The sequence below is a fragment of the Monodelphis domestica genome, chromosome 3 (genome assembly GCF_027887165.1).
Source record: "Monodelphis domestica isolate mMonDom1 chromosome 3, mMonDom1.pri, whole genome shotgun sequence".
Taxonomy (NCBI): Eukaryota; Metazoa; Chordata; class Mammalia; order Didelphimorphia; family Didelphidae; genus Monodelphis; species Monodelphis domestica.
In genome coordinates, this window is record NC_077229.1 from 81,162,220 (window position 1) to 81,184,328 (window position 22,109).

The window sequence follows — 22,109 nt, forward strand, 5'->3', positions numbered from 1 at the left end:
GAACTTATCTCCCTCCTTTCCTTTCCTTCTCCCTCCCAGTGAGTAAATTCTTTTTTTCTATATCAGTCTTTAAATGATCACTTAAAAATTTTTAATAAAAAGTTTCCAAAGTTATAAGTTTTCTAAAGTTATATGATCCAAATTATCTCCCTCAGTTCTTCCCTCCCCCATTCTGGAGCTGGCAAGCAATTCAATCTGGGTCATACATGTATTACCGGTAAGTAAATTCTTAATAATTGCTTTTTTATTCATTCATTCAAATAACTTTACTCCTATATGAAAATATGTTTTATGTAAATTTCTTCTCAATGGCATTCCTATCAATCTACTAAACACTGACGTCATATTTACTTTTTAATCTTGATTCCATGTTTGCTAACCCCCCACCTCTAGCTTTTTAATTTAGTTTCCTCATCTATAAAATGAGGGTATTGGATCACTCAGATAACAAGAGCTGATATTTACAAAGGATTTTACAGTTTACAAAGCTTTTACATAAATAATCTCATTTGACTAGATGGTCTTTATTCTAAAGTCCCTTCTAACTTTGCCATTCTGAGCTCTAAGAGGTTAGGGGTGACCTTCACTTCTTCCATTTGACTAGAACATCAAGGCCTGAGAGATTTAGTAACTTGTCCAAGATTACAGGACCAGCGACAGAATATATAGGTCTTCTGACCCCGGGCTAGAGCTCCTTCAACTGCCTACATACCTGCTTCCTCCCCTAAGTCCTTCAAATGCTGTGCCTTAAGGATCTTTCCCGGTTCAAAATTCGTTGTATTAAAATGGTCTCTTCCAGTTCTAACCTCCGTTCTAAGGGCCCTCACAAATGCATTAAGGTCTTCAGCTCTGGCATTTTAAGTGTTAAGGTCCCTTTCACACTGAAATTGCAGGTTCTATATTCTTAGATCTCTTCCAACTCTGACATTCTGTTCCCTGGGCACTTTGCTAGGGGTCCAAGATACTGGCCTTGGCTTGGGGCCGGTGTCTGGCAATGGATAGAGAAGGGCCACTAGTTTGGGAAAATCTCTGGGGTTAGGTGGAAGAGTCAGTGGTAGGACAGGCACCCAGCTGGGTAAGTGTCAGAATCCAAAGGCGGTAACTTCTCAGCTGGAACTCAGAGAGGTTGGGGTGGTGGGGGAAGGGAGGAGGAGAAGTAATGACTGGAATTGGGGAGGGGGGAGGCAGCAAGGTTTCTGCCCTCCCCAATCCTGCCAGGACGTTCCCTGCTCCCCCTGCGTAGGCAGAGGGCGAGGGCGAGTCTTGGAGACAAAGACCTCCTTCCTCTTCATCCGTCCCTCCCTCACTCCCTCCCCAGGACCTCCCGAGCCAGTGGGGCCGAGGAGGAGGCGGCGCAGGGAGCGGGCACCGGGTGGAGAGGGAGCGGGAGGCGGGGTCCGGCGGCAGCTTCAGGCACCGGGGGCGTCACCGGGGTAGGGCGCAGGGCGCAGGGCGCACGGACGAGAGCCTGGGGAGCAGCCGAACAAAGGCTCCTGGGCCACTAAGGCGGCGGACGTTCGGACTCCAGCTCTCCTCTCCCGGACCAGCAGGCTCTAGCTTCTTGAGCTGTGCAGCCGCCGGCCCTGGGGCGGGGGGCGGGGAAGAGGCGCGAGGAGGAGCCGGGGGCCCCGGGAGCCGGCCCTGGGGCTGGGGGCGGGAGGGGAGCACGTTGCCTCTCTCAGCTGGAGGCGCCTCGGCGGAGCCGGAAAATGCGCCCGAAGGAGTCGGGGGCTTGCAGCACCTGGTGCCTCCTACTGCTGTTGCAGCTGGGCTGCCGGAGCGCAGCGCAGCTGCGGAGACAGTGAGTACCCCGGCGGGCGCGGGATGGAGAGGGAAGGTGCTCTACCAACTCCCACCTCTGACCCGCCGCATCTCTCCCCCGGGCAGCCTCCCCCAGGCGCTCTCCCCCTACTTGTCCCCCTAGCTTCCCGTTTCTAGAGGCATTTACCCCTCTCTTGGCCCCAGGGCTCATTCCTATCGCGTCTCCTCCATCCGTTCCCACCCCTCAACTCCTACTTTCCTTGGAACCCCTCTACACCTGGTTCCCCAAACCGATTTTTCCCGATTAGCTGAGCAGTTTGTCCCAGTCAGGGAATGTGCATTAATGGTCGTGTTGCATATGGATGTGTTAGAAGAGGCAGTTTGGAGTGCTGGAAAAAGCACAGGACCTGGAGTCAGAATGTCTGGGTCCGAGTCCCTGCTCCCACACTTACTCCCCGCTAGCGTGTGGCTTTGGGCAAGTTTACTTAACCTCTGGGAGCCTCAGTCTGTAAAATGAGGGGCATGGACTAGAAGACTGGATGGATCCTTCCAGCACTCATGCTTTGATCCCCGGTCCAGGTTTGGATTCTGCGTCCTAAGGTTCCCACCAGCTCAGACATTCCATGTCCTTGTCCAGCCTTTCCTTTGGGTGAGGAATTTAAAGGTACCCCGAGGGGAGGAGAAAACTTGCCCAATAGCCAAAGTTATCGCTTGGCCACCTCATGGCGGCCCGTCCCTTTGAGAAATAATTTTTCTGTGAGTTTTTCTTTCAGCGCTCTGTAGCCCCTGCGTTGCTTTATGAGTCCTTCACCCAGTGAGTGAGTGGATGCATTAACTAGCTGCCATGGAGGGCTCTCAGTTACTCCCCTTAGTAGGAAATATTTCCCATCCTGCCAAGTTATGCTAAGACCTGACAGGGCTGTTAGTCACAGGGACTTGAACGGGAGCTGTCAAGTCACTAGTCAAACTGGCCAAAGCAAACACTGAAGTTCAAACATAGCGTTATTAGCCTGCTTCATTTGAGCAGTTCATGTTTACTAATTTCCAGAAAGCACGGAAACAATGTAAAGACAAATATTCGATGCCCTGGTGCCGCGGGGGGCACTTGGAAAGTAAAAGTCTCTTTTTGAAGTCAGAGCTGAGGAGAAGCTGGGAGTGAAGTGCAGAGGATGCAGGACTGGGGGTGGGGAAGGCTCCCATCATGTGATGGAAGGTCCAGTCCCAGCCCTGCCTCTAATAAGCTCCGAGTTGTTGAGCAGAGAATTTCGCCTCCTTGGACTTCAGATTCCCCATCTCGAAAGAGGAGATAATGATATCAGCTCTGCCTTAAAACGGGGCACCTCTTCAGAGGTCATCTAATCCCAACCTTTCATTTTAGAGGAAGAAACTTTGCCAAGGTCATGTAGAGAATTAGTGGCACATAGCTTGTGGGCTATATGGAGGGATAACACTCCCAAATGCAGTTTGAACTGGGCTAAAAATATAATTGAGAAATATTGAAGAAAATTAATTTAAAAAAGAAATAGTGGTAGAGCAGCTTTTAAGTTCTAATTCAGTATGATGCTCTTTTTCAGCCCTTTTTCAGCTTTTCTCTTCCCCCATGAATCTGCAGGTTCCAAAGTAGTAAACCTGCCCAAATAGATTTCAGACCTGGCTTCCCTCAGCTGAGGATGTCAGAGCACTCACATTCATAAACTGTCTAGCTGCTGAAGGCAGACTTAAGTACCCAGAGAGCTAATATTGCCTGTTGAGTAGGACAGAATCACCATAGCAATGGAATTCACTAAATGATGACTTGGGGCTTACAAAATAGCTTGCCCTTCATCCCACAGCAACAATTCATCATTGCTTAAAGGACTCAACTGTTGAACAACAAAGAACCAGGAAGCTAAAAGACTTCTCCTGTTTCTTGTATTTTAAGTCTTAATTCATGTTAAAGTACCTTTCAAGAACTGACTGATAAGAAAATATTCTCATCATAAATGCTAGTAAATCAGTTATAGGCATTGGCATATTTTTTGGCCAGTATCCTTATAGCTCTAATTTTTGTAACTGAAGACTATTTTGTTTTTATAACCTTGAGATCTTGAGCCTGGGAAGCACCTGTGGATTTTTGTAATATTTACATTTAAATAAGAAGATAGAATGGAAATCAAACATTTAAAATGCAAACAGAGTGGGCAACATGAGGCTATCCCATGAGAAACTTCAGGAAGACAACAGTGGTACTGTAGGACTACTAGACCTGGGGTCCAGAGGCTGGAGTTCAGCTTGGTTCAGCTGTGACTCCAGTTGTGGGAACATATAGGTAGTGGTTCTGATGCTTATTAATGATGATGGGCAAGTTATAGAACTTGTGTTCATGTGCCTCAGTTCCCACCTATGTAAAATGGGGATAATAAGGATAATATTCCCTAGGGTTGTTTTGAGAAAAGTGTTTTATAAACTCTAAACTGCTATAGAAATGAGTTCTCCTAATATTATCCATGAAAAAATTAATTTAAACTATCTTTCTCCAGAATTTGGTGAATTCATTGAGGGCCTCTGAATTTGATTAAACAAATATTTATTAAGTGCCCACTATTGTGCCAGTGTTTTGGCTTCAGCTGGTCATTTCCTTCCTGTCTGTTTCCATGCTAATCAGGTGATTCCTTTTTTTTTCTTTTTCATAAAAACCTTTACTTTCATCTAAGAATGGATATTAAGAATCAGTTCCAAGGCACAAGAGATAAGCAATGGGGGTTAAGTGATTTGCCCAAGGTCACACCACTAGGAAGTGTTTGAGACCAGATTTGAACCCAGGACCTCCAATCTCTGGGCCTGACTCTCCATCCACTGAGGCACCCAGCTGCTCTCTGCTCCCTTTTCAATAAAAGAAGCATGTACTGCTGGTTTCAGATTTTGTAGTATTGTTGGTAATATTTTAATATCATTTTAGTCCAAGATATAACTTGGAAAGGCTACTCTTATTAGGAGTCTTCAGACCCAGGTTTTAATCCTGAGCCTTGCTATTAATTAGCCACATAATTTTGGGCAAGTTCTTCTGGATTCTGGTTTTCCTATCTATATAATTAGGAAATCCGGAGCTACATAATCTCTGCAATTCTAGTTCTGACAATATATATTCTGTAGCCTGAGGTTCCTTGAAGCTCAGTTCTAACATTCTGGGTCCTGTGTTCAAAGGCCCCTTACAACAGTCCCTTCTTTGTTGTTAGATCCCTCCCAGGTCACCAGCGGTTCTGTGATTCTAAGCTGATGGGGTGCTTTGGCATGATCCGTGGTGTCTGAGCTTTCTCACATGCCATCCCTGGCACCATGGAGATGGATGCCCAAAGAGTGATGGAATAATCACTGTCACTGATAAGAGTGCCTGCAGTTCATTCTCTTCCTTGTCACTTAAGCAGAGCTAGCGCTTTTTCATTTTCCAGCTTTTCTCAGCAACTTCCACTTTTCTTTTTCAGGGGCTACTTGATTGCGGCCCCTTCTGTGTTCCGTTCAGGAGTAGAGGAGGTTATTAGTGTGACCATCTTTAACTCGGTGAAGGAAACCACTGTGCAGATTCAGCTAGTGGTCAAAGGAGAGACCGTAGCTCGGGGCCATGGAACCATTCTTGGTAAGTGGACCTTCTGGCTGACCAAACCCACTTAGTAGAGGTGATGACGTGACATCAGAAGTTTGGATTTTTGCTTTCTCAAGACAAATCACTGGTCTTTCTGGATTTTGCTGGCTTGAATCTCTTATTGTAGTTATTTACTAGCTAATAGGCAGATGATTCCAAACAACATCTCAGTATTTCTGCATTTTCCCCAACACACAGAGACCTGTTATTCAGGAAACCTGTAGTCTAGTCTTGGCCCTGTCACTGACTAGCTGAATGATCTTGGACAAGTCTTTTACCCATGCTGGAAAATCGAAAACAGATCAGATGCCATGATGGTAGTGGCAGAGGCAGTACTTAGATTGGAACCTGAGTTTTCTTCATTCCAAGTCCAAATTTTGGGTTTTTTGTTTCTATTGGTAATGCACTTACTGTGCTAGGGAATAAGGGGGAAAGGTTGACAGCTCTCTATCCTCAGGGATTTCATAGGCTAGTAGGAGGAAATATTATATAAGGACAGGAAAGGTTTGATTACAATGCAGGAGATAAATAACTCTAGGAGATATGATAAGGCACTGTGCCATGTATCGTCAGTAAATACTCTGGGTTTTGAAGGGAAAGAGAGAGAGAGAGAGAACCATGTCTTAAATGAGTCTGCCATAGCTTTTTTGTTTATTTATTTAAACCCTTCTATATCTAAGTATCAGTTAGGTAATTGGGGTTAAGCAACTTGCCCAGGAAGTATCTGAGGTCAAATTTGAATCCAGAACCTCCTGTCTCCAGGACTGGATCTCTATCCACTGAGTCATCTAGCTGCCCCTGCCACAGCTTTTTGAAAAAAGATGCATTTACTGTAAGGATTCTCTCTGCTCCCTGATTCTGGTGCTTTGGCCTTTGATAGGAAGTGGGATAAATTGATAAGAACAGAGATCTTCTTACTTATTAAGTGTCTTTAAATTTAGGCCATAATTGGAAAAAATGAAATAGAAAAAATGTAAATTTAGTCTCAGCATTCATTGAGTCTGTCTTTTAGTGGCAGATGCCTATTATCAAGGACTAACAGGCTAGAGAAAGCACTCTCCTTTTATCACTGAGTACTGCCTTTTTTACCTTCCTTAGGCTGATTTTCTTTTTAATATATTTTGTCAAATATTTTCCATTTACATGTAAAATTTTTTTAGTACTCATTCATTAAAAAAAAATTGAGTCTAAATCCCACCCACCTTTCCTATCTCTCCGCAGTTCCCTTGAGAAGGCAATCTATTTGGTATCGGTTATAGATCTGGTTTGCTCTGTTCTTCTTTCTCTGCATCTTCTTTCCATTTTGGTCTCCTATTTTAGCCTTTTCCCCCAATAATCTCAAATGGAATCTGACCTGAAACAGCATTTCTCTCACTAGGAAATACTTGGGTCATTTCACTGTCCCATTGCCATTAGTGACATGCTGTGATCCAAAGAGTAATCCAAAATTAGGTGAACTTGGGTTTGAATCTAAGTTATGATAGCCATCAGCTATGTGACTATGGAGTCACTTAACTCCCAGAGCCTCAGTTTTATTATCTGTACAATGAGGATAATTATATTATTTGCCTCACAGGATATGAGTTGGAAAGTGCTCTGTAAAGTTTTTGTTTTTTTAAACCCTTACTTTCTCTCTTAGAATCAATATTGTATTTTGGTTCCAAGGCAGAAGAGTGGTAAGGGCCAGGCAATGGGAGTTAAGTGACTTGCCCAGGGTCACACAGCTAGGAAATGCCTGAGGTCACATTTGAACTCAGGACCTCCCATCTCTAGACCTGGTTCTCAATCCATGGAGCCATCCAGTTGCTCCTTACTCTGTAAACTTTTAAAGGAGCCATTTCCTTCCAGAAGTCCTTCCTGATTTTCTCCAATTGCTAATACCTTTTCCCTTTTGAAATAATTTTCTATGCATTTTACTGCTACTTATTTTTGTATATGTTGTAAGCCCACAGAAGGCTATAAATTCCTTGAAGGCAGGCACTGTTTCATTTTTGTCTTTCTATCTCCAACACCTAGCACAGTGCTTGACACATAGTTGGCACTTAATTTGTTGAACTGAATTAGAGCACTATAGAAATGAGTTGTTATTGTCACCATGGGATTTGAGCTGACATTTACATAACACTTTAACATTTTCCACCTCTTCCATGAAACCATCCCTGTTCCTTCCTTTGCCCCAGACTGGGAGCAATAACTTCCTCCCTAAAACTCTTCTGCCTAGTATCTTAATTCTCCTGGTAATCCCATGCTAAGAGGTTAAAGACCTTATTCAGAGATTCTAAGTCCATTGCTCTACCCACAACACTAGTTAATCAGTCATCTAGTAAGCACTTTATTTATCAATTATTCTATGAGCCAATTATGTTTATCATTTTATTTTTATATTTCAATTTATAATTTATAGTCCAATTATCAATAGTTAAATGTGCCAGACATTTTAGTAAATGTTGAGATAAAAAAAATAAAAGGAAAACCAAAACAAAACCCATACCAGCTCCTGACTTCAAGAAGCTTATTGTCTCGTGAGGGAGACAAGAGGTACTACAAATGCAGAGTATGCAGAGTAATCTGAGAGAAGAAGGCGCTAGCAGCCAGGGCACCTGGGAAAGATCTCCTGGGGCTGATGGGATCTGGGTTGAGTCTTAAAGGAGGCCAGGGAGATGAAAAGCTAGAGATGAGGGGACAAAGTATTCCAGGTGTCTGGGAAGGAGATGAGATGGAGCGTTGTGTTTAAGGAATAGCAAGAAGGCTGGTACAGATGGATTTTGAGAATGTGGAGGGTAGTAAAAAAAGGTAAGAAGCCCAGAAAAATAGGAAGGAGAGAGGTTTTGAAGAGCTTTAAATACCAGAGGAGCTTATCATTTCTCCTGGAGGTAAAAGCCCCTGGAGCTCACTGAGCAGGGAGGTCCATGACTTACTAAATTCATCTTGACAGTTGAGTGAAGGATGGAGTAGAGTGGGAAGAGATTTGCTGCAGGGAGACCCATTAGAAGGCTATTACAATAGTTTAGTTGAGAGGCGACAAGGGCCTGAACTAAGGTTTTGGCCGTGGGAATGGGGAGAAGTTGTGCCAGGATTTGATATTGAATTGGATGTATGTATATGAGAACGAGGAGTCGGAATAAGTTGGGATTCTGAACCCAGGAGACTGAAAGGCTGGATGTGCTTTTGACAGTGATAGGGAAGTTTAGATGAGAGGAAGGTGTGGGTGAAAAGAATGGGTCTGAGATGTCCAGTTTGAGGATCCAAAAGACATTAAGTGATACATAACTGTGGCTCAGGAGACAGACTAGGGCTGGACAGATAGAAGTAGGAGTCATCTGCAAAGAGATGAAAATTGAACCCATGGGAGCTGATGAGAATACCAAATGAGGCAATGTCGAACAAAAAAAGGACCTGGAACAGAGCCTTGGGGTTGGTGGGCTTGACATGAATGATGAACCACCAAAGGACACTAAGAAGGAAAGACTGGAAAAATAGAAGAACAACTAGGAAAGGACAGTGTTATCAGAACTCAGAGAGGAGGGAGTATCCAGTGAAGATGAACAGGAAGGTTGAACGCTTTGGGGATAACAAAATGATGAGAAAAGACCATTAGATTTGGAAGGTAAGAGATCATCGGTAATTTTGAGGGGGTGGTTTCAGGCAATGCTAGACTGCACGGGATTACAACAGAGTTGATGAGACAGGAGAAGAAGTAGAGGCAAAGGGGCTGGTTGGCTTTTTCAAGGACTTTTGTCCTAAAGGGGAGGGAGCTAGGATGGTGGGGCAGAGTGAATAGAGCAATGGTCTTAGAATCTGGAAGATTCATCTACATGAATTCAGATCCAACCTCAGATACTTCCTAGTTGTGTGACTCTGGATTAGTCACTTGGTCTGCCTCAGTTTCCTCTTTTGTAAAATGAGCTGGAAGAAGGAAATGGCAAGCCCCTTCAATGTATCTACCAAGAAAACCCCCAAATGGAGTCACAGAACAGAAGACACAACTGGAAAAAATACCTGAACAAGATAAGCTAGTTAGATTTCTAGGATCAAGTGAACTTTTTAAACCTTTTCTTTTATCTTAATATTAATAATAAGGATTGATTCCTAGGCAGAAGAAGGCCTAAGGACTAAGGCCATTGAGGTTAAATGACTTGCCCAGGGTCACACAGCTAATAGTTTGAGGTTAGATTTGAACACAGGCTCTCCCTTCTCTAGGCCTGGCACTCTCTTAATGGATCCACCTCGCTGCCCCATTGAGTAAACTTTTATTGAGGATAGAAGAGATATAGATGTGTTTGTAGGCAGTAGAGAAAGAGCAGGAGCCAAAGAGACAGACAGAAAGAGAGATGGAAGATGGAGAGTAGGAATATTAGAGGGGAGAAGTTCCTTTAGTCCAATCCCCTCATCTTACAGAGGAGGAAACCAAGGCCTAAAGAGGTTAAGTGACTTGTCCAAGATAATTCAGGTAGTAAGTAGCAGGGACAAAATTTGGATCCAGGTTTTCTGACTCTAGGTCCATCCCTCTTTCCCTCACACTGTGCTCCTTCCCATTGGTAGATCACCATGAAAGATCTTTTCATTCAAGAAGGACAGTGCCATTTGGGTTTGTTTTGAAGTCTTTTCTCCTAGTGCTCAATAAAAAGCCACATTTCCTTTTTATACTTTAACACATCCTGAGACTTAGAATTAGTATTTAATTCTAACAACGATAAAGAAATAGTGAGTGGTTCTCTGTTCACACTTGGTGGGAATTGCAAGCATACCCTGCCTAGGGTTTCCCCAAGCAGTATTGTTTTGCAGTAACCCAGTGTGTTATATTCAAGACCCACCGTAAAACCCCATCAACCCTGCTGGAGCAGCAGCTAATCTGTGTCCTACCGGTAACTTGGCTGGGCGCCTTTAATACTCAGGCCATGCACTTAATTATTCAATAAATAGTTTTTATTTGGAAAATTTCATTTAATTAATTAATTTAGAGTACTTTTCCATGGTTACAAAATTCATGTTCTTTCCCACTCCTTCCCTCACCCCCTCCCGTAGCTGCTGAGCAATTCCACTGGGTTTTACATGTGTCTTCAATAAATATTTTAAAAGCATTTATGACGTGTTTGGCACAATGTGCTGGGTCCTGGGAAGAATACACAGTCCCTGCCCTCATAACACTCACAGTCTGGTAGGAGATAAAACTCCAACCCAAATCACTAAATGCTACAATAATCAAGTGGGAAAGCGTTTCTTGTGACCACAACTGGATCTACAAACCACAGATGACATGTACAAATATACATGTCTGTATGCCACATATTATATACATGAACATATACTTTACACACACAGATCTCTTTTACGGGAGTGTGTAAAGGGCACGGACTATATTTGGGCCAAATTGAAGCTTTTTTAAAAAAGTCTGGGAATGTGTACCCCCAGAGACAACAGGGCTTCTTATGGAATTGATTGTTCCAGCATTTCACCTACAATTGTGTTTTCACAGAACCAGTGACTGGCATTGGGTAGGGATGCCTCTAATGGAGAACTTCACAGAGCCCCTAGAATTGTAGCTCCTTGGAGAATAGAAGGACAGCTCATTTTCCCTTCCCTCCCCTTCCCTCCCCTTCCCTCCCCTTCCTTTCCCTTTCCCCTCCCTTCCCTTCCCTTCCCTTCCCTCCCCTCCCCTCCCCTTCCCTCCCCTCCCCTTCCCTTCCCTTCCCTTCCCTTCCTTCCCTTCCCCTCCCCTCCTCTTCCCTTCCCTTCTTTCCCTTCCCCTCCCCTCCTCTTCCCTTCCCTTCTTTCCCTTCCCCTCCCCTCCCCTCCCCTCCCCTTCCCTATGTATTGGTTCCAAGGCAGAAGATTGGTAAGGACTAGGTAGTGGGGTTAAGTGACTTGCCTAGGGTCACATGGCTAGGAAGTATCTGAGGCCAGATTTGAACCTAGGACCTCCCAACTCTGGGCCTGGCTTTCCATCCACTGAGCTACCCAGCCACCCCCAAGACAGCTCATTTTAGAAGTACTAGAAGTACTAATCTTTTTTTTTTAACTGCCCCCTCTGCCATGGTACTAATTTAAAAATCAGAGTTAAGCTCTTATAAGATCTGACCTGACTGAAAAACCAAAATGTATCTGAGTGTTTATACATTCACTCACCTACCTTCTTTTTGGAAACTGGCTCTCTCTTATGTTTATCTTAGGCCTTTGGATAAAAAGGAGTTGGTAGGTACACATGTGGGTGTGGTGTTTACACATCTGCCTGACAGATGCTAAACAGAAGTCTTAACTGGCAGACTTCAACAACAAACACAAGCCGGACGAATGTCTCCCAATGATTCACGTCCCGAGGACAACGGTGGTCCCCGACAGCCAAGCATTGTCCTCCCTCTTCAAACCCTGAGTTCAGCATCAGTTTTCTCCCCTGGAAGCACCCTGCAGCAGCATCGGCGTGCCTTGGGAGAGGGCCACGAATGAATTAAGTTTGCCAGCCAGCCAAGTTTTTCCTGAATAGCTCAGCTAAGTCCACCTCAGCTCAGGCCTATGGTTTTCCCCAGAGCTGAGGAAATGACTTCTGAATGGTCCTCCTTGCCCTGGTCGGTTCCTTGGAGGAGTTTGGATCCAAAGGTTCTCCTTTATTTTTATTTATTTATTTAAACCCTTACCTTCCATCTTGGAATCAGTACTGTGTATTTATTGGCTCCAAGGCAGAAGAGTGGTAAGGACTAGGTAGTGGGGTTAAGTGACTTGCCCAGGGTCACACAGCTAGGAAGTGTCTGAGGCCAGATTTGAACCCAGGACCTCCCATCTCTAGGCCTGACTCTCAATCCACTGAGACACCCAGCTGCCCCCCAGTCCTCCCTTATTGTCACAAGGAAAACAGCTTCCTTGTTTTTGTCAAGTAAAGAAATGATTCATTTAACCTCTTTTTGTTTTATTTTCACTTTTAGATAAAGGAACCATCAAAGTCAAGGTAAGCTCTGAATATTTTTATGATACATCCCTGCCTCCTTTTTCTCTCTTCTCAGATCTATCAATCATTTCCCTTCAATCAAAGTCATCTTCCCAAGACTTGGCTTTAACTTGTTCTCAAAAACTTTAACTTCCTCTCAAAAAGCCATCCGTGTCTCCCTGATCCCCGACAGATAAAACCCCAAAGCCTTGGCCTGACCTTTATAGCCAGCCCACCACAGTCTGGTTTTATTCATTCCTCCCAGCCTGATCTCCTGCTGCTCCTTTCAAGCATTCTCCATTCCAGCCAGCCTTCCTCCAATCTCTCTCACCCTCTTCTGCCTCTAAGCCCATGCACGTGCCATCTCCACTGCTCCAAGTGCATTGCCTACTCCCAAACTCCTCATACATGCCTGCCTTTGGAAATCCTTCTTTTTTCTTCAGCTCACCGTCTCCTCCTCCATGAAACGATCCATAACCCTCTCGCCCAGGCTAGAAACCGAACCCCGTTCCCCAGATCTCTCATGTCTGCGTGACTGCCCCCCCACGCCCTTAATTACGTTCTGACTTGTATTCTAGTTATGACTGCATAGACTCCCCACCCATCCACTGGTTTGCAAGCTCCATGAGGGCAGACTTTTTGACTTTTTCCATCTTTGTATCTCCTGGGCTGGACACAAGATTCCACACCTTCCTGAATTCACAACTCAACTCAACTGAGAGGAAAATGTGAAATTGAATCAGAGTTGGGGTGTGGTCTGGAATCTACCACTTCCCGTTTAGGACTTATTCCTCTTGCCCAGCCTCAAACCCAGGCCTATCCGGACTTTTTTCTTTAACCTGTGTGGTGATAGCAATTAGACTTAGTCTAGGGTTCAGTTTAAGAGCCGGCTGATCTTTCTACATGGCGGCGCTTCATTATGTCATCCTTTGTAGAAAAGCTCATCTTTAAAAATGTATGCATTTATTAAGTTTTTATTATTTATTAATTATTATTATATATGATACATAATTATATATAATAGTTATTTTTATTGTCATTTTTCTAATCTAATGTGTGCCAGGGGCCTAGAGAACAAAAATAAAAACAAAATGATCTCTGCTCTCAAGAAGCTTAAAGTCTAGCTAGGGAGACTGTATATATCTATGTATGTTATATGTGTCCCTTCCTTCCTCTCTCCCTCCCTTTATTCCTCCCTCCCTCCCTCCCTTTATTCCTCCCTCCTTCCCTTCCTTCCTTCCTTCCTTCCTTCCTTCCTTCCTTCCTTCCTTCCTTCCTTCCTTCCTTCCTTCCTTCCTTCCTTCCCTCCCTTCTTTCCTCCCTCCTTTTCTTCCTCCCTTCCTTTCTTCCTTCCTCCCTCCCTCCTTCCCTCCCTCCCTCCCTTCCTTCCTCCCTTCTTTTCTCCCTCCTTTTCTTCCTCCCTTCCTTTCTTCCTTCCTCCCTCCCTCCCTTCCTTCCTTCCTCCCTTCTTTCCTCCCTCCTTTTCTTCCTTCCTTCCTTCCTTCCTTCCTTCCTTCCTTCCTTCCTTCCTTCCTTCCTTCCTTCCTTCCTTCCTTCCTTCCTTCCTTCCTTCCTTCCTTCCTTCCTTCCTTCCTTCCTTCCTTCCTTCCTTCCTTCCTTCCCTCCCTTCCTTCCTTCCTTCCTCCCTTCTTTCCTCCCTCCTTTTCTTCCTTCCTTCCTTTCTTCCTTCCTCCCTCCCTCCTTCCCTCCCTCCCTCCCTTCCTTCCTCCCTTCTTTTCTCCCTCCTTTTCTTCCTCCCTTCCTTTCTTCCTTCCTCCCTCCCTCCCTTCCTTCCTTCCTCCCTTCTTTCCTCCCTCCTTTTCTTCCTCCCTTCCTTTCTTCCTTCCTCCCTCCTTTTCTTCCTCCCTTCCTTTCTTCCTTCCTCCCTCCCTCCCTTCCTCCCTCCCTCCTTCCCTCCATCCCTCCCTCCTTCCCTCCATCCTTCCCTCCCTCTCTCTCTTCCTTCCTTCCTCCCTTCTTTCCTCCCTCCTTTTCTTCCTCCCTTTCTCCCTCCCTTCTTCCCTCCCTCCCTCCCTCCCTCCCTGCCTCCCTTCCTTTACATATATTATGTGGTGTATATGACAGAGAAAGCACAATTCAGGAGGGGCATTAGAATTATCAAGAAGACACAAATAAGCTATAAATATGTAAAGCTATAAACTCATTGAATTAGCAGGAATCTCAAAAAAATCATATAGTTCAGTTCATGCCTAAAGCGCAAATTCTGTCCACATTTTCACAGCAAGTGATTGCTCATTCTCCTTTTGTTGACTGAGAACTCACTACCTTCTAGGCATCCTGTTCTCCTGATGGTCAGCTCTAATTGCTAGGACATTTGTCTATTTAGTTGAGCTCTCTGTCCTTATAATTCTCCTGCCTACCCATGCTCACATTGGTTGTGGTCCTACCCTTTGAGTCCAAGTAGTAGAAACATAGAAATAACTTGTGTGCGTATTGCTTTTTATGGTTTATTAAGTTTTTTTTTACCTACAGGACCTCATTTTATTTTACAGGACACGTTAAACCCATCCTTCCCAGTCTCATCCTCTCTGTATTTCAAGTCTATTTTCTTTTCTTTTTCTTTTTTAACCTTTACCTTTGGTCTTATAATCTAAGAATATTTAGTATCAAGAGTAAGGCAGAAGAGAGGTAAGGGCTAGGCAACTGGGATTAAATGACTTGTCCAAGGTCACATAGCTAAGAAGTATATGAGGCCACATTTGAACCTCCTCACGTCAGGCCTGGCTCTCATTCCAATGAGCCAACTACATGTCCCAAGTTGCCTCCTTTCTGAGTCTCTGTTTTCCTATCTATAAAATAAAGGGGGCTGAAGGAGTCCTTCAAACTCTTAAGATCCCTCCCAGCCATAAATCTACACTCTCATATTTGCATTTCTATAATGCTTTAATGCTTAACATTTTTTTAAAAATCACATTATGCTTGTGAAGTAGGTACTATACTCGTTGTACAGATGAGGAAACTGAGGTTTAGGGAGGCTGATTAGTTTGCCTGGGGTCCCATTACTAATACATAGTGAAACTGAGTCTAAAACTAACCATCACCATCCAATGACTTCCAGAGCATGTTCATATGCTGTTTAGTATTAGAATAGATTTCTGCCTCTATCCCCAAGGATACAGGGGAAAGCAACGAGCATGGCGAAGTCATTTAGTCAATCAACTAGCATTTATTAAACACCTACTATGTGCCTGCCACTGTGCCAAGTGCCAAGGATAAAAGAAACGTGAAAAAACCCAAACTCTCCCTCCTTTTGGAGGCACTTGCAGTCGCCTGGCCCTGGGTCCTTGCCATACAGCATTCAGTTCAAGGAACTGGGCATATTCCGTTTAGAGAAAAGAGAGCAGATAATTGTCCTCAAATGAAAGAGGGATTCAACTTGCTGCAGAAGGCAGAACCGGGAGCCCTGGAGAGAGACTACAAAGAGGCATATTTAGGCCAGATGTCAAGAGAAACTTCCAAACAGCTCCCCCGAAATGGCCTGGGCTGCCTCGTGAGGTCCTGGTTTCCCTCTCCCTGCAGGTCTTCAAGCAGAGGCCACACAACTATTTGTCAAGTATATGTGGTGGAATGCTGTGAAAATTAAAATGAGAGGGTCCCTCTGTGTATCGGAGGCCCAGAGGTGAGGTGAGGCTCAGGGCAGGCTCCTTCCCTGAACCCACTCCACACAGTGGCCAAAGGAGACAAGGACAGGCTTTGGAGCTGGAAGAGATCTTAACAGTCTTCTTGTGCAGCCTCTTCATTTGACAAAGGGGGAAACTGAGGTCCAGAGAAGAGAATTGCGAGACTTTCCTGGAGTCATATTTCGAGTCCATTACAGAGTTGAGCACCGAACCCAGGACCTCTGATTAGTCATCCAGTTTGGATTTCACTGTACCACACTGTGTCATAAATTAGGGTACTTACATCAATTCTTAGTTAAGTTTTTGTCAGTCAGTCGTTTTTCAGTCTTGTCCAGTCTTGGGGCTTTCTTGGCAAAGATACTGGGCTAGTTGCCCCATTTCCTTCTCCAGTTCATTTTATAGATGAGGAAACTGAGACAAACAGAGGTGAAGTGACTTCCCCAGTGTCACCCAGCTACAGTGTCTGAGGCTGGATTTGAACTCAGGAAAATGAGTCTTCCTGACTCTATTTACTGTGCCACCTAACCGCTCTTAATTAAGTTGGAGAAGAGCTTCTACTTGTTGACACAAATTCTTCTTCCCACCCTAAATCTGTGCCTGAATCTCCAAGCCATAAAATGTCTTTTTTTTTTTCTGATTTCTCAAATGCTTCATATAGAAAATATGGAAATAAAAAATATAGAAATATATATGTTTATATATAAATATTTAAAACCAGACACATGAGAAATTGTTAAACTTCATTTGAATCCCTCTAGTTTTTTGTGATGAGCCCACTTGATCTGTTCTTTTCATTCTGTTCGATTTGGGTTGGGGAAGGCCCAGGAACTCTTCAATGACTCCTAAATTTCTATCGCCCTCTCTCTCTCCAAATATTTGTGTGTTTGTTTCAGGGATTTATAGCCTTGGAGAGAACATACCCAATTCTTATGTTTTCTATAGGATGCCTTTTTCTCTGCTATTATGATCAGCTAACTTTTCCCAGGAAACAGAGTAGATCTCATTCTGGGCAGGGCTTGCTTTGGGGCCCTTATCCCCAACAGGAGGTAGAGGGTGGGTCTCAGTCTCATAGCTATTAAACTGTGACATGCATCTGGAATCCTGGCAGATTCTCACTCACGAGAACCTAATGGAGCTGTAGGGACTGGCCGGCACAGCGAATTAGTCACTGTCCTCTTCTGACCTGGACCACCTTGATTTAGGAACTACCATCATCCACTTCTCAGAGGACAATGGATTGGACTCTGGCTTCTCCAGCTATCCATCCGTATCTTCTTCTTATGGAGACTTCTTGAGAATATTCTCATATTCTTAAATGCTTACTAGTGCAAGACCCTATGCTGAGTGCTGAGAAGATATAAAAGCAAAAGAAGATAGAAGCTTTGCTCTACTGGAACTTATAGTCTAGAGGGGAGTACAATGCATATTGCTTTATGGTTACAAAGGCATTATTGCATGATCATCACAACTACTACCATTCCCATTTTAGAGGCGAGTGTATGGAAGTCAAGAGAGATTTGCCTCGCTTCATACAGTGAGTTAGTAGCACAGTTGCATGCAGAGGGGTGTTTGACTAGCACCTCTGGGGTGAGGGCTTGCCCAAGCCCTTCTCAAGGCTGCTTATCCATCTGTCTTTCAGCGGTAGCTCATCCTGGTAAAGCCATCTTGGCAGATGGGCTAAACCAGGTTGAAGATAACCCACAAGGCTTAAGTCCTTTCAGTGACTTAAGGGGAAGCCAACCCTGAACCTGTGAAACTTAAAGACTTCTTGTGGAATGGGCAGCTGAGAACAATTTGTTCCAGTGACCCTAAAGGGACCTGAAGCATGTGCTTAGACCTTAGCCAGCCATGGAAGATGTCAACGTCATCAGTTGTCCAGGCCATCACCAGTCATTCTAAATTTTGTCTTGCCATTGGACTTCTATGACTTTGTATAACTCTGCTTCACTGAAATCCAATTTGTGTCCAAGTCAAGACATGACTGTGAGATGCCATTGGCCCTATTGGAAAACAAAGGAAGAATAGCAAGAGTCTTGATACTAGATCTAGAATCTTTTCATTATGCCACGTTGCCTCTCCAAGATTACCCCAGCTCTGGTTTTCCAACAGCCCCACACATTTCCAGAGAACTGGACTATCTTATAACTTCTCAGCATTTTACCTTGGGTTTGGATGATGCTTTGTAAATCTTTGCATTGAGAATGATTGACTAGATACATAGGTAACAACAGAAATATGTAAGAAAAGAAAACATTTTCCAATAGAAGAGTCAAAGGATATTCTTGAAAGAATCATAAACTATTAACAAGAACATGAAATTATTCTCCTAATCATTGGTTTTATTGTTTGCTGCTAAAAAATTCCGTTCCTCAATGAAGTCTCATCTCCTCTCCAAAAGCTTCAGTCAGCCCCACATGCCTTCCTGCTCTGCCTGGAAACTAAGACCTTGTCAATGATTTGAGCAGTTTTCCTGCTGTTTGATTAAAGTGCACGCATGGAGACAAGTGGCAGGATTTTCTACACATGTCCTTTTGTGGAAGAGTTTTCCTGAGTTGAATGAATGAACTACAACATTTTTGGATAGTGAGGAGAACCTTGGACTGAGATCAGAGGACCTAGTTTGGAATCCTGGCTTTGTCACTTAATATCATGTAGCCTTGGACAAGTCACTTAACCTCTCTCTATCTCTATTCCCTCATTTATAAAATGAGAAGACTAGACTAGAAGACCTCTAAGGTTCCTTCTCCCTCTAATTCTTACATTTTTCTGAAAATATCTTTATCACTCAGTTCCTTTACTCAATAATTATTTATCAGTATTGATGCCTGTTGCGCATTGGACTCTTTGCTGGGTGCTCTTGGGGATAGAAAGATGTATAAAGCACTTACATGATTCCTGCCCTCATAGAGTTTATAGGCTTTTGGGAGAGAGAAGATGTGGTCACAGCTAACTATCATTTGAGACAGAATATAAAAAGGCATATAAAAGAAGTTTTAGAAAAACTCACATGAATGTGTTTTTCTATTTTAATCGGACTAGGATGGAGGGAAGCAGATGTAAAAATTAAATCTCTAATAAAAATATTATATTTTAAGAGATTTATTAATGCTTATTAGAAATCAAGGAATAAAGAAGATACAAAATAAAGACCATATGCCCATGGCTGATCAGCCAGTTCAAACACCTGCCTTCCCACCACCAAGCTTGGGACTGGAAGTAAAGAGGTGGGACCTTCCATGTCCCCGCCTAATATCCCCTATCTACAGGAATTACATAATGACAGGAAGTCATTTGGGTGAGCTCCTGGGAAATGTAGTTCTTTTTTAGGGTCACAGATTTTCAATTATATACAGACTGCAAATTGAAGTTACTACTGAATAAACACTATTGAGATGAAATATCTCACAGTGGATAGAGAGTCATCTCTTTTTCAGGAAGATAGAGAAAGAAAGACCTGAGTTCAAGTCTCAAGTGTAATGCATGCTGGGATTAGGACCCTTGGAGAGTCACCTAACTTCCTTGTACTCCAGTGTAGATCAAAAATGAATATCCAAAATACTCCAAGTATTATATTTAATAAGATTTATTAAATAACAACTTGAAGCAAAAAGGAAAAATAAAAGGCTAGAGAAACAGAGAGTTCACCCAGCTGTGCACATGAGGGAAAAAAAGAGAGAGAGGGTAGGGGAGAAACATTCAACTATATACGCATGTAACAGTGCAAATATGAGGACAAAGTGAAAAGGATGCTGGCAGATGAAGTCCAAGAATTCAAGATTTTCTATTTATACACTAGGCAACTCTCTTAGTCTATAGATGCAGAGAATGATGATCACCATTGGTAGAGAGAGTTGCTTTGCTTGGCAGTTCCCTATACTAATGAAATTACAGGTCCAGTCATTATCCCTATTCAATTTTTTGGTTAAATATGTCCAGTGGTACAGTGGATAGAGTACTAGGCCTAGAGTTAGGAGGACTCAGTTCAGATTTGGTCTCAGACATTTATTAGCTGTGAGATCCATGGCAAATCATTTCATCTTGTTTGCCTCAGTTTACTCATTCATAAAATATACCAGAGAAGAAAATAGCAAACCACTCCAATACCCTTGCCAAGAAAACCTAAATGAGGTCATGAAGAGTTGGACACAACTGAAAAAACAATAGTCACCCACACATCAGTGACATAGACTCAATCTTGACTCCAGCTTCACTACCGTAAATTCAACTGAATATTGTCTCAGCTACTCTCAATCTCAAAGAGGAGGAAGGCTAATACAATGGAAAAAGACAATTGCCTTTGTAGACAAAGGATCTGGATTCAAATCCTATCTCTGACATTCCCTCTTTGGGGACCATGAGCAAGTCACTCACCTCATCTAGGGTCCATAAAATGAGGAGGTTAGTGGAGGTGATCTGAGGTACCTTCCAGCTCGATAGCAGTGATCCAAAGAGCCTGAGTTTCTTGCAGCCCTGGACTCTGCTTTTTGGATTCTCATACAAATGCTATTATGGCATTAGGGTACAGCCTTTGGCTAGGCTGAGAAGGGGATCAGTGGTTGGGCCAGTATAACACCAGGAAGGCCATGGGGAAAGGTGAGATTGCTCATCAGGGGAAACAAATCCAGAGGGCGAGGCAGGTATGAAATGGGAAGCAGCTGGAAGGCAGCATGGAGTAGATCAAGGTCCTAGGCATCTGCACCATCTTTTTGCCTTGTGCAAAGTCTTGGGCTCAGATTCCATACTGGGATGAAAACGATATCCTGGCTCTACTCCCTTCTGATTGAGCTGTGGACCTGGGCTTCTAAGCTCATAGCCAATTCTGAGAGTCTATCATTGAACAATAGAACTTGGCTTTTAAAGCAGGACTTGCAATGGGTACTGAAAAGCAAACTAACAAACCCTGGACAAGGTGTTAGGAGGCCAAGTCCAGGCCTCAGTTTTGCTCTTCTAAGTAGCAAATTTCTTGGTTTCTCCTCTGTAAAACGAGGGGTGTTAGACGAGGTGACCTATAGACTCCTTTCTTGTTTTAATAATCTCTGATTCTATAATGGCCTGGAAAGTAGAACTCTTTTTTAAAAAATGTTATTTAATTGATTAATTAAGAAAAATTTTCCATGGTTACATGATTCATGTTCTTTCTTGGAGAGTAGAACTCCCAATGTCATGGGTTGTTCCACTTTACCCATTCACAGATAAATGCCTGATGGCTCTGTTTGAAAAGAGGTAGCTAGACAGTACGGTGGAGAGAGAGCACCAGGCTCAGATTAAAAAAGACACTTCCTAGCTGTGTGACCCTGAACCAGTCACCAACCCTTTTGCCTCAGTACATCATCTGTAAAATAAGATGGAAAAGGAAAGAGCAAACCATGATGGTATCTTTGCCAAGAAAACCCCAAGCGAGGTCACAAAGTGTTAGATGCGACGGAACAACAACACATCTTTTTAAAAATGATTGTTGCAGAAGTTGCCGAGTTCTGCATTGCATTGACAACGAATAGACCCTTCAGAGAAGCAACTCTCTGGGTGTTTGGGAATTCTCCTTTCTGGGTAGCCTGACACGCCTGCTAGAGCTAGCAGAAGGAATCCTGAGAAATTAGTTCTGGGGCCTGGGCTTCCTGTGTGCCGAAAGTCTGAGCACTGTGAGACCATCCCTGTAATTGCAAATAATCATAGATGATTACTGAGAACACCTTCATTTTACAATAACAGAAACAGCTTAGCTCCATAAGGAAATACTCCAGGCAGGTGGGAGACAGCAGGGAGCCATCCTGTCAGGGCAGGAGCAGAACCTGAGGCTGCCAGGGTGGGGAGGTCTAGCGTTCAGCCTCGAATGCTGTCTTCTTTCTGAAAATTGAACGACAAATTCAATTAACGTTGCCCGAGCGCTTAGCATAGCCGGGACCTCCAGGCTCAGGATTCACTTTCCCAGGGGGAATTCTGGTGTGTCGCAGCTCTTCCCAGTGCTATGCATTCACAAAATTAAATACCATTAAGACAGAGACTATTTGATTTTATTCCAAGAAGTTAGTGGAGATCATATTTCTAGTCACTTTTTCCTTCAGTGGCTTGTAATCAGGTCTGCAGTGACATCCTAAGGCAGTCCCGTGCTAGGAGTCAAGAGATGGGGGCGCTAATGGGTCAGTTTTAATGCTGAGTCTGTGCATCCTTG

The 22,109-nt window shown here is 43.6% G+C and overlaps 1 protein-coding gene across 3 annotated transcripts in view; it reads left to right on the forward strand.

The window, feature by feature from the left end:
* The first annotated feature begins 1,380 nt into the window (after positions 1-1,380).
* CPAMD8 (C3 and PZP like alpha-2-macroglobulin domain containing 8) overlaps positions 1,381-22,109 on the forward strand; it is a 181,068-nt gene continuing 160,339 nt past the window's right edge. Inside the window, exons 1-3 of one of the 3 annotated variants that reach the window (XM_056822282.1) lie at positions 1,381-1,801; positions 5,223-5,374; positions 12,298-12,320. In XM_056822282.1, coding sequence (XP_056678260.1) covers positions 1,710-1,801; positions 5,223-5,374; positions 12,298-12,320 — 267 coding nt within the window. In that variant the 5' untranslated portion in view covers positions 1,381-1,709. The remainder of the gene's footprint in view (positions 1,802-5,222; positions 5,375-12,297; positions 12,321-22,109) is intronic. The other 2 variants (XM_056822280.1, XM_056822283.1) reach the window with 2 other exon arrangements.